This window comes from Balaenoptera ricei, chromosome 8 (assembly GCF_028023285.1).
Source record: "Balaenoptera ricei isolate mBalRic1 chromosome 8, mBalRic1.hap2, whole genome shotgun sequence".
NCBI lineage: Eukaryota > Metazoa > Chordata > Mammalia > Artiodactyla > Balaenopteridae > Balaenoptera > Balaenoptera ricei.
In genome coordinates, this window is record NC_082646.1 from 63,489,778 (window position 1) to 63,503,539 (window position 13,762).

Sequence of the window (13,762 nt, forward strand, 5' to 3'; positions counted from 1 at the left end):
TGACCATCTGCTTCATTTTATGCTCCTTGCTGAGAAGTCAGTGAGATGTCTGCTTACACATTGGTCCTTCCATATCTTGGCCTCTGTTGGCAATGCCCATGTTAGGTGTAAGCTTGCTTGTTGTTTTCTTGCCTTGTAGAGAGTGCCCATTACAGCCTACCCACCCATCTCAATGGGAGAATCACAGACAAAGTCTCTGGGCTGGAGGAGACTTTGGAGAGTATTCAGGCCAGTCCCCTTCTGGATTAGCAATCATTTTGAAGGTCTTTCTGACATGAGCTCTTTACATACCTCTCATGACGGTGAGCTTATGCTCTCCTGAGATCACCCCTTCACTTACAGTTTGGATTTGCATGGCAGAAAGCCTTACACTGATTGAGATCTGCTTTAGGAAACACATGGTCACACAGCCAGTTGAATGACAGACCAGGGACCAGATCATATTTCCAGACTCCCAACCAAATGCTTTCCTGCCACATTGTGATGTCTTGAGTCCAAGAACAGACCCAACTGTCAGAAAGAAGAGGATTTATTGAGATAACCTGTACCTTATGAGAGCAGGGAAGATTGCTGAGATTGGCTATATGACGAGGAGAGGCAACAAGTATGTGAGAAAAGAATGCTCTAGTCTGGCAGCAAAAAAAAAAATAAAAATAAAAAAATAAAAAAATCTCCATCTGAGTTCTGGTTGACACTACTGACTGTGTGACCTTGAGGAGGTTACTTTCCTTCTCCAAGCTTGGTTTCTTGTACATAAAATACAGAGAATAATCCTTGCCCTTTCTCCCTCTCGGGAGAGTTGTGAAGCTTAGGTGAGATAGAAGAAAAGAACTCTGAAGTATCATACAGAGGCATTGGAGAGGGTCTTGGTAGTAGTAAGGACTCACATCCTCTTGGCTACACAGGTCCGGGAGGCCTTGAGGAAAGCAGAGAAGGAGCTGGAATCACATAGCTCATGGTATGCTCCAGAGGCCCTTCAGAAGTGGCTGCAGCTGACACACGAGGTGGAGGTACAGTACTACAACATCAAGAAGCAAAATGCCGAGAAGCAGCTGCTGGTGGCCAAGGAGGGGGTGAGACCTGCCCTCCTGCTGCCCTCTTCTCTTCCCCCACCCTCTTTCACCTGCCCTTCTTCCTCCTCTCTGCCTCTCTATATCCCTCCTGTTGGACAAAGAGACATCCTGGTGTTGGGTTTTGTTTCTTTCCCTGATAATACAGTTTCTAATAATGTCTTCAGGCTTCTGGAGGAGGGAATGAGGGTGTGGGGCTACTCCCACCTGCCTTCTGGGAAAGATGAAGCAAGTGGAGGCAGGTAGAGGGACGTCTCTGCTGGCCCCAGACTGACATGGGGACAGAATCCTCCTGGGGCCAGGATCCATTGGCTTGTCTCATTGCCTCTATTTTCTTTCTTCCCCTACCCTTTTCTCTCCTGTTGCCTTCTGTTTTCCTTTCTCTTCTTGCCTTCCTTCTTCTTGTGCAGCCTAAGCTGTGCTAGGAGGAGGGGGAACCAGCCACAGAATAGCATTTCTCATTTCTCCAGCCTCTATCCCTGCTCTTTTTAAGCTGAGGACCTCATCTTTGCAGGCTGAGAAGATAAAAAAGAAGAGAAACACACTCTTTGGCACCTTCCACGTGGCCCACAGCTCTTCCCTGGATGATGTGGATCACAAAATCTTAACAGCTAAGTAAGTAGCACCTGTTGCCCAGCTCTGGCGATGTCCTCAGAGTTTGAGGTTGTCCAGGGCCTCCAGCCCTAACTCTGCTTCTTCACTGGTAGAGGTACAGCTCTGGTCTCCTGCCCCAGCCCCTGGCTATTTCCCACCTTGCTCTTAAGTTTATGATTTAATTGTGTTTCTTATTTACACATATCCCCCCAACTTGTTCCTCTGAGAGGAAACCTCATTTCTATTGGGGCTCACACCCAGCCCATGCCTGCCATTTTCTTTCATCCCTCTTCAGGCAAGCTCTGAGCGAGGTGACGGCAGCACTGCGGGAGCGCCTGCACCGCTGGCAACAGATTGAGATCCTCTGTGGCTTCCAGATTGTCAATAATCCTGGCATCCACTCACTGGTGGCTGCCCTCAACATAGATCCCAGCTGGATGGGTAGTACACGCCCCAACCCTGCCCACTTCATCATGACTGACGACGTGGATGACATGGATGAGGAGATGGTGTCACCCTTGTCCATGCAGTGTAGGTGACCTCTTGGGTGGGGATGAGGGAAGGAGCCTTTGATGTGCAGATTGAGAAGTTGGCCTCTGCCGTGCTTAAGCAACATATGGGGCAGAAACCAAGATGGTTTAACTCATGACCTTGGTTAGTAAAGCACAATCCGCATCAAGATACCCCTTTATAAGTTGTCCTTTTGGTGGTTTTCCCTTGCTATATGTTCTGTTTGCCCTATGGGTCTGTTGTGTTAAGTGTGTCTCCCTTCACTCTTTGTGTTTTTTTTAATCCCTTTATTCTCTTTTTCCCCCCCTCCTATCTATCTTTATAAAAATAATCTCCTTTAGTGGTTCATAATATAAAAATGGCATTCATTTTGACTACTTATTGCTTTAATTTGTTTTAATTTTATATTCCTTACTTTTAATCGCTAAAGTAGTTGAATGGAATGATGTCTCTTTCTTTTTGTTTTTTCGTGTGAGGCCCCAGGAAGCAATAGTCCCTTACAGTGAAAGAGCCCTAAATCCTCCAAGCCAGAAAGACATTCTTGTCCAGGAGGGATCTCCTGCACAAGCATGTCTGTCTTTCCACCTGAACTCTCGGCCATCCCCACCCTCTGTCCTGGGTCTTCCCTCTTCCTTTTCTCCCCTGCGAGGGGTAAGAGCTGAGTAGAGCAGAATTGAAGGAGACAGCACTCTGTGGGAATTCTTCAGTGAAGGAAGGGACATACCCCTTACTGACCCTGTTGAATTTTTCTCTGGATCAGAGGCTATTTTAGATAAATAGAATAGACTTTTATGGAAAAGCTCTTGTGCTGGGCCCATATCCCATGAGTGCAGAGGGGATGGCAGAAAGCTGGGCTGGGTTAGGGGCTCACTTTCAGAAAGTCAGATTCTTTAATCAGGCTGGATTCCAGCTCTAGACAGGATTTATTTGTAAGTTTCTTCAACGATAGTTTGCCTCTGGGCAAGCCTCTTCTTTCCCTGGGCTGTTAACTTGGCAGGGCTTTAATCAAAGGCCCAGCAAGGTTAAGATCACTAACAGGTAGAGCTTGATCTTGACGTATTGATCTAAAGGCTCCCATGTTCTCCGGGTTGGGAGGGACCTTCATTAGCTCTGAGCCACCCACCCCTTGCCCCCTGGCCCTTCCCTTATCCCATTGAGGGGCAGGGTGAAGCCCTCTGTAAATCAGATTCTCTTCTCCTTTTGGCCTGGCTGTTGGACCCTAGATGCTGCCTGGCTGATGGGGCGTAGGTTCAGTGACCGCTCTCTCTGCTCAACATCCGCCGGCTCGGATGATCAGTCCCTCTGGAAATACCCGGGTTTGAGGAGCCCCTTTGGGGCTTTTGTTTTTCCAACTTTTGGGACTAAACCAACACTCCTATCCCACGGGCCCCTTCTCCTGCCTGCGTCACTCCCCTGCCTGCTCCTGCTATTCCCTCACCACAGTCCCTACTAACTTCAGGGAAGGGTTCGGAGGTGAGAAGAATCAGCCTGCTCAGCTGAGGGCTTGAGAGAGAACAGCCATGGTGATGGAAGGCTTAGGCTTCTCCTTTCAGCCCAGCTAGACAGATGTCCTGGTGGCCCTTCAGCTAGCTGGGCTGAGATGAAAGAGGGAAGGAAAGATCCTCTTCCTCTTTTCTCTTTCTGTTTTCCCCTTCTGTCTCTCTTTCCCCGTCCCTATTCCATGCTTCCTCTTCCCCTTAAGCCTCCCTTTCATGTCTCGAAAGCCACCAGCCATAGAAGCCCTGCCTCCCTAGCTCTCCATCACCATGGAACTGTGCTCTCTTCCTGGTGGCCCTTCCAATGCTTCTGCCATCTATGTAACTGTGTCCTTTCTCCCATCTTTAGGGAGAAGGCAAGGAGGCCCATATATCAGGGTAAAGGAGAAAAAAACAAAGGTGTGAATTCTGTTTTCAACTGGAGCTGGGAATGAGCCCAAGAGGGATGTTCTAGCACATCTCTAAGTTGTCTGGTACCCACATACCCCTTCTCTGGGCATGGTGGCCCTCATCTTCCAAGAGCCTGATTTGCAGCATTGATCCAAGAGCTGGTTCTTTGTTGTGTACATGCTTATTAGAAGAAATTTGGATAGTAAAAAGAGTAAATATGGGCATAAAAAGACACCTTTAATCCCATCATATTTGAGTACCTTCTCTTTCAGTCTTTTGTTTGTGAATTTTTAAATAATTTTTTTATGTGGTCAAGATAATGATAACCACTACCATTTACTGAGTGCCATGAACTGTGTCAGGTACTTTAAAAACATTATCTTGAAGCCTCATGACAACCCTGAAGGATTTTATAAATTAGGAATTAAAATAGGGAAGTAAGTTACTCAAGGTCACAGCTAGAAACAGAAAGGCCTTGTTTCAAATTCCTGTCTTGTGTATTCTATAGCTCAAGGTATTCCTTTTACATGAGATTTGGTATCCTTTTGTTTTCCCTGAGCATTTTAATAGATATTTTTCTATGTTTTAAAAATCTTCTCATAAGCAGCTTTTTTTATTTGGCTGTGCAACGTGGCTTGCAGAATCTCAGTTCCCCAACCAGGGATCGAACCCAGGCCCTGGCAGTGAAAGCACTGAGTCCTAACCACTGGACCACCAGGGAATTCCCATAAGCATCATTTTTAATAGCTGTGTAACCTTCCAGCAGTTGGATGTGTTATCATTTTCCTGTTGTTCCACCTTTATTTTTACTTTCATACAATTATTAATAATGATGTGATGAACATGTTTGTGTATAAATCCTTGTCTGAGTTGTGAATTATTTCCTGAGTTTGGCTTTCTAAAAAGGCTGGTTCTTAGTGCCCTCCCGGACCTTGTCCCAAACCCCTATCCTACCCCGTCCTGCCTGTGCCTTCCCACTAACTGCCTTACCGTCTCCCTTCATAGTAATGTTGGCCCTAGGTCTCCTTCCATTGGAATTGCCATTAAAACTGACCTGGGTACCTCATCTTCAACTTCCCCTTCCTTTTAGGACCCCTGGTGGGAGGTTTCGGGGAGGAGGTGCCCCATTCTCCAGACTGGCCACTGAAGGCCCAGAGTGGTCTCCAGTAAGCATTTCTCCATGGGCAAACCTGCTTCCCACCAGCCCAAAGTAGGCTGGCCCTTCCTCACACTTTCTTCACTCTCCTTGCAGCCCCCAGCTTGCAGAGCAGCAGCGTCCGGCAGCGCCTGATGGAACCACAGCATGGCCTGGGATCTCAGAGGTTGGTAGAGGGCGAGGCTGGCCACTTCTTGACAAGCCGGGTCTCTCTGCGGCGAATGCGCAGCCTTTCATCTGGACAGTCTTTCAGTTCTGAAGGCCTCGGGACCAGCGCTCCATCTGCCTCTGCTTCTTCCTGCTCCTCTACCACCACCACCACTGCCACCACCTCCAGCACCATCACCACCACCACCACCGTCCACATCCACCCTGTTTATTACCACCACAGCACTTCCTATTTCCTCCAGATGAAGCCCTACCTTGACCCACCCCCTTCTTACAGCACCGCTGTGATGCCTTGGCATTCAGAGAGCTTGGGGTACCAGCTGTCTCTCTTCTCTCTCCTTTCTCCCTTCCTTGCCTCTCTGCTGCCTTTACCTTGGCCTTTGCCTGCTGGCTGCTGCTTGGTCAGCTGCGGGGGGTGTGCGGTGGGGCACCTTCTCCTTGTCCTATCCTTTCCCAGCCTGCGACTCCTCCTTAAGGTCAGCCTAACTCCGTAAGCCTTTCTTCCCTTCTCTGTTTGGGGTTTGCTGACTCTAAAAATGAGTAACAACCCCCCTCCCTCACGGTCCTATAGCACCTTGGCCTAAACTTTCACATCTGTTATCTCAATGGAGCCCTCACTTCCTTCACTCCCTCAGCGAACATTTATTGATACCTACTCTGCCAGGCTCTGCTGGGCATGGGGATTCGTAGATGATAAGATACAATCCCAGCCATCAAGAATTGCAGTCTGGTCTGGGAGAGGTACATAAATGATTCTGGAACAGTTTGATAAGTGCTAAGGGGGTGTTGAAGAAGGAATGGCTAACAGTGTGAACCTGGGTGGAATGCTTCACAAGAGAGATGACATTTGTGCTGGCACCCTGTGTGCAGGCAAAGGAGAAAGTGTATTCTAGGCAGAGGAAACACATGCACAGGCATAGAGTTTCAAGAGAATCTGATCTATGTGTGGTTAGAACATTGGCTATGTGTTGGTGGGAAGGGGTAGTAGATGAGGCTAGAATGATGAGGGGTTCTGAAAGGCCACGGGCTTTGGCCATTACCCTTCAGGAGACGGAGAACTGCAAAGGGGTTTTTAGAAGAAAGTGAATTGGTCATATTTGCATTTTAGAAATAACATTTTAGTGGCCTGTATAAAGGAAAGAATGGGGAGACTACAGGAATTTGGAAGTCATTGCAGTAGGCCATCAAGGGAGGTAACAAGGTCTTGGTATAGAAACGAGAGGATTAATTTGGTAACTGGCTTTGAGGGGTGGAGGAGAGGAAGGAGTGTAGGGTGATGCCCAGGTTTCTAGCTTGGGTGACTGAATGGATGTAGTACCCTTCGTGGAATTACTCTTCAGAAGGGGGGAAACAGATTTAGGGGTTTTGGACAGCGAGGTTTATAGGTCGGGCCGGCGTTAAAACACTCACGTCTGAGAAGGAAGTTAAGGTTCTGAAGGGTTAAGTAATTTTTCCCAGGCCCCAAAGCTAATTAGGAGCAGAACACAGACTAGGACTTGGCTTTCCATTCCAGGACACTCTGTTGGATATTTTTGTCCTTTCACAAGGTCTCAGTAAGTGAACTGTATAAGAACTGGTGAAAGGCTTTCTCCCACAGCCTGGGCTGGCAGCTGCAGGGACTTTCCCTGCTAATAGCTCAAGGTGATAGGCTAGGGTCAGAGATAGTAGCCTTGACCTCGCCTGAACAAGCTTAGAGGACCCTCAGGAAGTCCCTCTCCTCTGGAAGGACCGCGCATCTCTGAAGCTGTGACCATGGCTCAATCCTGGCCTCTGGGTTGCAGCCGGCTTACCCTGTTGCTTCCTTTTGGTCCTGCCTCACCCTGGATACCAATCTCTCTAGCTCTGCCCCTCAAACCTCTGGATAATTATCCTTGAAGGCTGTTCCTTTCTCTTTCACAAAAGGACAGCCTTTACTAGAAGCAGAGCTGCTCATCTTCATCCTCATCCTCATTTTCATCCAAAAGCCTAGGCAGGGAGACTGCCCTTCCCAATACAGATGGAGAGGACCGAAGTGGGTTGGGGGCACTAGAGGATGCTGTGAATCTCACGCTCCAAGGCCCAGGCTGAGGGCAGCGGGGAGGGAGGGTGGGAAGTACGTGCGTCTGCCTGGCCTGTTCACTACTGAATTTTCTTTTGCACCATGCATCAGAGGATCATCTCTAAAGGCAAACAGGCTCTCTAGTAAGGTTAGTAGCTTGGGGTGGGAGCCCAAGGCAGCCCAGCCTTTGGGGAGGGACACCCCTGACCTGAATTGTCTCAAAGATTCAGGGAGGGAAGGTGAGCTTGCCTCAATGGGCCTTTCCCCTCCTATATCCACCCAGGCTTCCTCCCAGGTTCTTTTCTTGCTTTGGAAGTCTCAGCTTTCGTTGATGATGGAGGCACAGAGGGATGGGAATCATGACCAAATGGGGCAGTGGGCCAGGAGGAGTGAGTCTGGGTAGACCCCAACCTCTTGACCTCTCGTCTTTCCTTGGCATTAGAAAGGTAGGCTCCTAGGATCCTCACCTCCTCAGCCTAGAGGGCCCCTCATCCCGGTGTGGCTGCTCCCCAGAATTTCCTTGGCACCATGCTCAGTGGTTCACATCTGTGTGGAAAAGGCAGGATACGGAGAGGATCATCTTGGGACTTAGAGAAACAAGGACACATTTAGACAGAAGCAAGGACACCATCAGAAATATGAAAGCAAATATGAGACAGTTGATAAACACTAGAGTAGGTGGCTGAAACAGTATTTGGAATGGGAGTTGGAGCTGGGATTGTTCTCTGCTGTCCCCTGTCTTCAGGAAGGTACTGGCCCACAGCATGGCTGCTTAAGTTAATTGTTTCCTGCTGAGAATTAAACCTATAATAACTATTAGCCAACCTCCTGCTTTTGCCTGTTTTTGGAGCCTGGTGCCCTCCCTAATTTTTCCACCCACAGCCTCCTTCTTTCCGGGTCCTGCTGGGCTCTCCTCTCCCACTCATGACCCTTTCCCTTTGGTTTCCTGACTTGGATGTTTAAACATTTCCCTTAGCCCTCTCCTCTGCCTCTGCCATGGGTTCTCAGGCCTCTGGGAAAGGAGGAGGAGGATTAAGGGATTGTCAGGGGACTCCCATATCTACCCTTTTGTCTATAGAGGCAGGAGGTGTGGCGTCCAGAATTAGTTCATGGTCTTCTTAGGAACAGCCAGCCCCTTAACGGGTCTCGACTATCCTGGGCTGCCTCTGTGTGTGCATGTCCAGTGTGCAGTGTCGTGTCCCCGTAGCTCAGCCTTGCAAAGAAGCCTCTTGTGACTGGCCCACGTAAGGGTCTTCCTGCTTGACTGGCCTCATCATCTTCATTCCCACAATACTTTCTACATTTTCAAGTGCTTTGCCAACATATTTGGGCCTCCAAACAGTCTTGCAAGATAATTGAATTGGTGTTATCTTCATTTGGCCAAAATTGAGGACCAGCAAGGTTAGATGACTTGTCCAAGGTCACACAGCAAGCCTCAGGCAGAGATGGAAATTGAATTAGACCTTAGGACTTCCAGCGTGCAGCTCTTCTGAACCACTGCTCCTTAAAGGCCAATGTCCTGTCTTTCTACGCCTCCCTACATTCTCCCTGTCTGCAGAGCTCTGAAAAAGACCCCAGCCTTCCTGCTGTCAGCCAGCTTTGGTTTGAACTCTGAAACACTTCTCTGTGACCTCCTTTGAATCCTGACAGAGGGTTGGAAGAGGCAGCATCTTGGCCTTTTGGGGTGGGTGAGGGATTGTTTGCAAGGCTGTTCTAACATTTTTCTCCCCAGGCTGGGTCAGGCTACTTATTGCATGTGCCCTGTTCCTTGGGGCCTGGCCCAGACTGGATGTGTCCCAGGGTGTGACAGGAATAAGTGGGGGAGGAAGGCATGGAAAATGGTGACTCAGAGAAATATATGGGTTCTGTGTTAGCTTAGGGTTCAGTCCTAAGAAATCTAGCCAGCTATGGAAGCAGAGATTTTATTGAGGAGGATGCCTGTGGCATTGAAGCCAGTGGTTGCACCGGTTTAGGGCCTGGCCATTCATCAGGGGTGGGGCGCAGGCCTTAGAAAGCCCTTTGCCAGAAAGATAATGGTATAATGACATTTGTCTTTGCTTCTTGTCTGTCTCTTCTCTCTCCATCACTTTTCCCTCTTTCTTTTTTTCTCTCCCCTTGGTCCTCCTTATTTCTACCTGCTTCTCCTTTTGCTTTTCCTTCCTCCCCAATTTTACTCTTTTCTCCTTATCTCTTCTCCAATCTATCCTTATTCCCTATTCCTTCCTTCTCTCTTATCCCGTGCTTATGGCCTGCTCAACTTCCCTCTGTTTCTCATTCTTCCCTCTTTCCCACCTGCTATTCACCCTATTTTCTCTCTCCTGCCCCTCTCTCCATCTCCATTTTCCTACCCTGCCATTGTCTTCTCTCTTGGTCCCTCTCTCCTCTTCAAATTCCCCCCTGCCCCCCATCCTCTATGTGTCCCTTTCTTCCTCTCTGACCTGTCTTACAGGGATTTGACCCATTCCGATTCGGAGTCCTCCCTCCACATGAGTGACCGCCAGCGTCTGGTCCTCAAGCCTCCTCAGATGGTCCGTGCTGCAGATGAGGCTCTCAGTGCCATGACTTCCAACGGCAGCCACCGGCTGATTGAGGGGGTCCATCCCGTCTCTCTGGTGGAGAAACTGCCTGACAGCCCTGCCCTGGCCAAGAAGGCACTGCTGGCACTGAACCACGGGCTGGACAAGGCCCACAGCCTGATGGAGCTGAGCTCCCCAGCCCCACCTAGTGGTTCTCCACATTTGGATTCTTCCCGTTCTCACAGCCCCAGTTCCCCAGACCCAGACACGCCGTCTCCAGCTGGGGACAGCCGAGCCCTGCAGGCTAGCCGAAATACACGTATTCCCCACCTGGCCGGCAAGAAGGCCGTGGCTGAGGAGGATAATGGCTCCATTGGTGAGGAGACAGACTCCAGCCCAGGCCGGAAGAAGTTTCCCCTCAAAATCTTTAAGAAGCCTCTTAAGAAGTAGGCAGGATGAGGGTGGCAGTTGTGGGACAGCTTGTCCTTACCTGGTCTTCTGCCTCCCCTTCCCTCCCTTCCAAGATATCTGGCCCCCAGCATGGGGCATGGGAGGGGCTGGCCCTGGGGCCTGGGCACTGTACATACTTGCCCCCCGTATCCTTGGGTCCTTCAACATTATTTATTAACTGACCACCATGGCCTGCCTGCCCTGCCTCCCTCCCACCCGTGGGCTGCTGCTGTCACTCGTCTCCACTTCAGTGCATGTCTTAGTTGCTGTCCCCTCAGCTCCCGGTCCGCCTCTGGGCTCCAGCTTCTGTCTCTGCTGTCCCAGTTTTGAGGTTTGGTTTCTTGTTTCTGTCTGTCTCCTGCTTCCGGGCTCCTCCCTCCCACCACTCCCCAACTTCCCCTAGCAGCTAGGGGGGACGAGAGGGGGAGTAACTTCTGACAGCTGTGCCTCAGATCTCTTCCACCCCGCCGACGATGGTTCTGTTTGCCCCACACTGGGGCCTAGGACCTAATATTTGCGGTTTGTTCTCTGGGAGTGTGGTGGGCCAGAGGGAACCTCGGCCTGGGGCTCACTGAGGCCTCCAGGGGTCCATGGGGGAGCGAAACCAATTCCTAGAGAACAAGCCACTAGAGTTCTGAAAAGAGGCTAGGCTAGGGGGTGGATCGGAAGAGACTTCTCCTAGTTGGAGGATGAGTGGAAGCCAGAGATGTGGGCTACAAGGCAGTCACCTTTTCTCTCTTCTCTCACCCACACCTGCTTCTCTCTTATCCCCGCTCCCCCACCCTGCAGGAGGGTTTGTCTATAAGAGGTGCTGCCCAAATGCTCCCCAAGCGTCATTACTCCTGAGGCTCAGGACAGTGGGCTCCCGTGGCCGTGGGAGCCTCAGCTATGATACAGGGCTCTAATGGGGCCCTGGAGCTGTTGGGCAGGATGTTGTCACATTTGAACCAAAAGACAGTTTAAAGTTGAAAAATGAAATCTCCTGAATTTCCCAAGTGCCTGCACCACATACTTGCCCTGTCAGACCCCATTTTCATGTTACTGCATAGCCTGGGCCAGAGGCTCACGAAGGACACAGCCGGTTTAGGGAAGAGGGTGGCTAAGGAAGATTGTGTAGGTCAAGGTGGCTGTGTGACCACTCCCCCGCCCTTCCCACCCTCTAGACAACTCTCTCCCTTCCCTGTTTTTGCAATGGCTGTAAAGGTATTTTCCCTCTGCCCCACTCCCTGCCGTGTCTTTACTCTGGGATCCTATTTTGGGCCTGGGGTGGGGCCACCTGGGGCTGGTCTTGGGAGGGTGCTAGGCTGCAGACTGCCTTGTACCCCCTGGACACCCTCACATGGGTTTTTCTGTGTTATTTCATAAGACTCTTTGAAGTCCAATAAAGCATGTAGGAGATTTTAACCTCTGCTGGCTTTGACTGACTCTCCTTGTGTTCTCTGTGCTCTTTGTGGCATAGCAGACAGGATGAAGAGACATTTCTCCGCTGCCAAGGGAAAGTGAAACTCTCATACACATTCCCAAAAGCTCTCTGGGTAGGGTTACCAGATGAAATACAGGACGCAGTATTTGAATATTAGACAAACAAATTTTTAGTATAATTACGTCCCATGAAATATTGGGGATACATTTTTATTAGCTAAATCTGGCAACCCTATCTCTAGGCCATCTGACCCTATCTATTGTATGGTTTCACTTATCACCTGTGACTGTGAGAATTACAGGCATAACTCATTTTATTGCACTTCGCGAGTATTGCGTTTTTTACAGATTGAAGATTTGTGGCAAGCAAGTCTTATCAGCGCCATTTTTCTAACAGCATTTGCTTACTTCACGTCTCTGTGTCACATTTGGTAGTTCTTGCAATATTTCAAACCCTCCACCAGCCAAAAGATTACCACTTGCTGAAGGCTCAGATGGTGGTTAACATTTTTTAGCAACAAAGTTTTTTTTATTAAGGTATGTACATTTTTTAAATAGACATAATGCTATTGCACACTTAATAGACTACAGTATAGTGTAAATATAACTTTTATATGCACCGGGAAACCAAAAAATTTGTGTGACTTGCTTTATTGTGATACTCGCTATATTGCAGTTGTCCAATATCTTTGAGGTATTACTGTACTTCACAGGAACCTTGGGACCACCTTGAGGGCAGTAAGGAACCAGTGAAAGGTTTTAGGGAGGGGATGCCACGTGAGATATCATAAAAATCAGTCTGCCTAGCCCAAATCAGAAGCTTCTACACCAGCCTTGTGAGTCATGTCTCACCTATTCTGACTCCCCACATTCGGTAACCAAGTCCTGTCCATTCTACCTCCACGAGCCACATCCACTGGATAATTCTAAAAGCAAATGGATCATAGCCCTGCCCTGCTCAAAACTCTGCCAGGGCTCATTCCCATTTCCGTCAAGATAAACTCCAAAGGCCCTTGGCCTAGCAAGGCTCTCTTCCAACCTGAGTGCGAGATTTCAGGCCGCCCTAAGGGCCCTGGGCCTCCCAGCCTCCGGCTGCGAATCTCAGGCTAGAGCTCAGCTCTGACGGCAGTCTTGGGTTATCATCATGTAACAGTCTTCAAGACAAGAAAAAGCGGACGGTTGGGGTTTTGCTCTTTCAAAAGTACTCGAACCGCCCTGACTTCTGCGGGGCCTGCCGGCGAGAGAGGCGGGGCTACGCCTGGCGGGCTCTGCGCGTTACGTCCGGCCGCGGGGCCCCAAATTGGGCTTTGCCCACACCCAACATGGCGGCCGGAGAGCGGCGCTCACGCCGGCGCGCCCACACCCAACACGGCCGTGGGAGAGGCGCCGTCTCCTGGGCCCTGCCCACACTCAACATGGCGGCTGCGGGGCAAGGTCAACCCTCTGCTACGCTAGGCCTGCCCACCGGCCTCGGCGCTGGCAGCTTCGCGTAACATCCCGCGAGCTTTGTCGCGCCGCTTTTGCGTTGCGGCTGGCGGGAGCGGGAGGAGGATTCAGATTGCCTTCCTCTGCTCAGTGGAGGGAAAGTGCACTCTGGCCCTAAATCCAGGCCCTGCACCCGAGTAACCCCTCAAGCCTGACCCTCCGCACTCTGCCGCCTTCTCGATTCCGCCGGCGCCTCAGAGCTGCAGCCGCGTCTCGCATCCCTCGGCGCCTCAGCCACTAGCTGCGATGCACGTTATCAAGCGAGGTGAGAGGCCGGGGAGGAGGCCGTGGGTGAGGTACGCGGGCTGCCGCCGCCCTAGCAGTTAGCCGCGCCCGCCCGCCTCCGCCGCTTCCCGCGCTGCCGGCGGCAGCTTCCCGCCCTGTCACCTGCTCGGCCTCCTGCCCTTTCGTTTGTCTGTCCCCAACCCGCCTCTGGCCTTTAGTCTGCGCCCCTTGGCTCTGCCATG

The 13,762-nt window shown here is 50.4% G+C and overlaps 2 protein-coding genes across 7 annotated transcripts in view; both read left to right on the plus strand.

Annotated features, from left to right (window-relative positions):
* STIM1 (stromal interaction molecule 1) overlaps positions 1–11,797 on the plus strand; it is a 199,518-nt gene extending 187,721 nt beyond the window's left edge. Inside the window, exons 8-13 of one of the 3 annotated variants that reach the window (XM_059930929.1) lie at positions 906–1,073; positions 1,585–1,685; positions 1,960–2,195; positions 3,398–3,490; positions 5,313–5,382; positions 9,872–11,797. In XM_059930929.1, coding sequence (XP_059786912.1) covers positions 906–1,073; positions 1,585–1,685; positions 1,960–2,195; positions 3,398–3,490; positions 5,313–5,382; positions 9,872–10,388 — 1,185 coding nt within the window. In that variant the 3' untranslated portion in view covers positions 10,389–11,797. Of the gene's footprint in view, positions 1–905; positions 1,074–1,584; positions 1,686–1,959; positions 2,196–3,397; positions 3,491–5,312; positions 5,698–9,871 lie in introns of all 3 variants that reach the window. The other 2 variants (XM_059930928.1, XM_059930930.1) reach the window with 2 other exon arrangements.
* A 1,436-nt stretch (positions 11,798–13,233) lies between these two features.
* The window catches only part of RRM1 (ribonucleotide reductase catalytic subunit M1), a 42,155-nt gene continuing 41,626 nt past the window's right edge, over positions 13,234–13,762 (plus strand). For all 4 annotated transcript variants that reach the window (XM_059930931.1, XM_059930932.1, XM_059930934.1 and 1 more), the window contains exon 1: positions 13,234–13,560. Coding sequence is in view for 2 of the 4 variants with exons in the window: in XM_059930934.1 (XP_059786917.1) it covers positions 13,542–13,560 (19 nt within the window). In the remaining 2 variants the exon portion in view is untranslated. The remainder of the gene's footprint in view (positions 13,561–13,762) is intronic.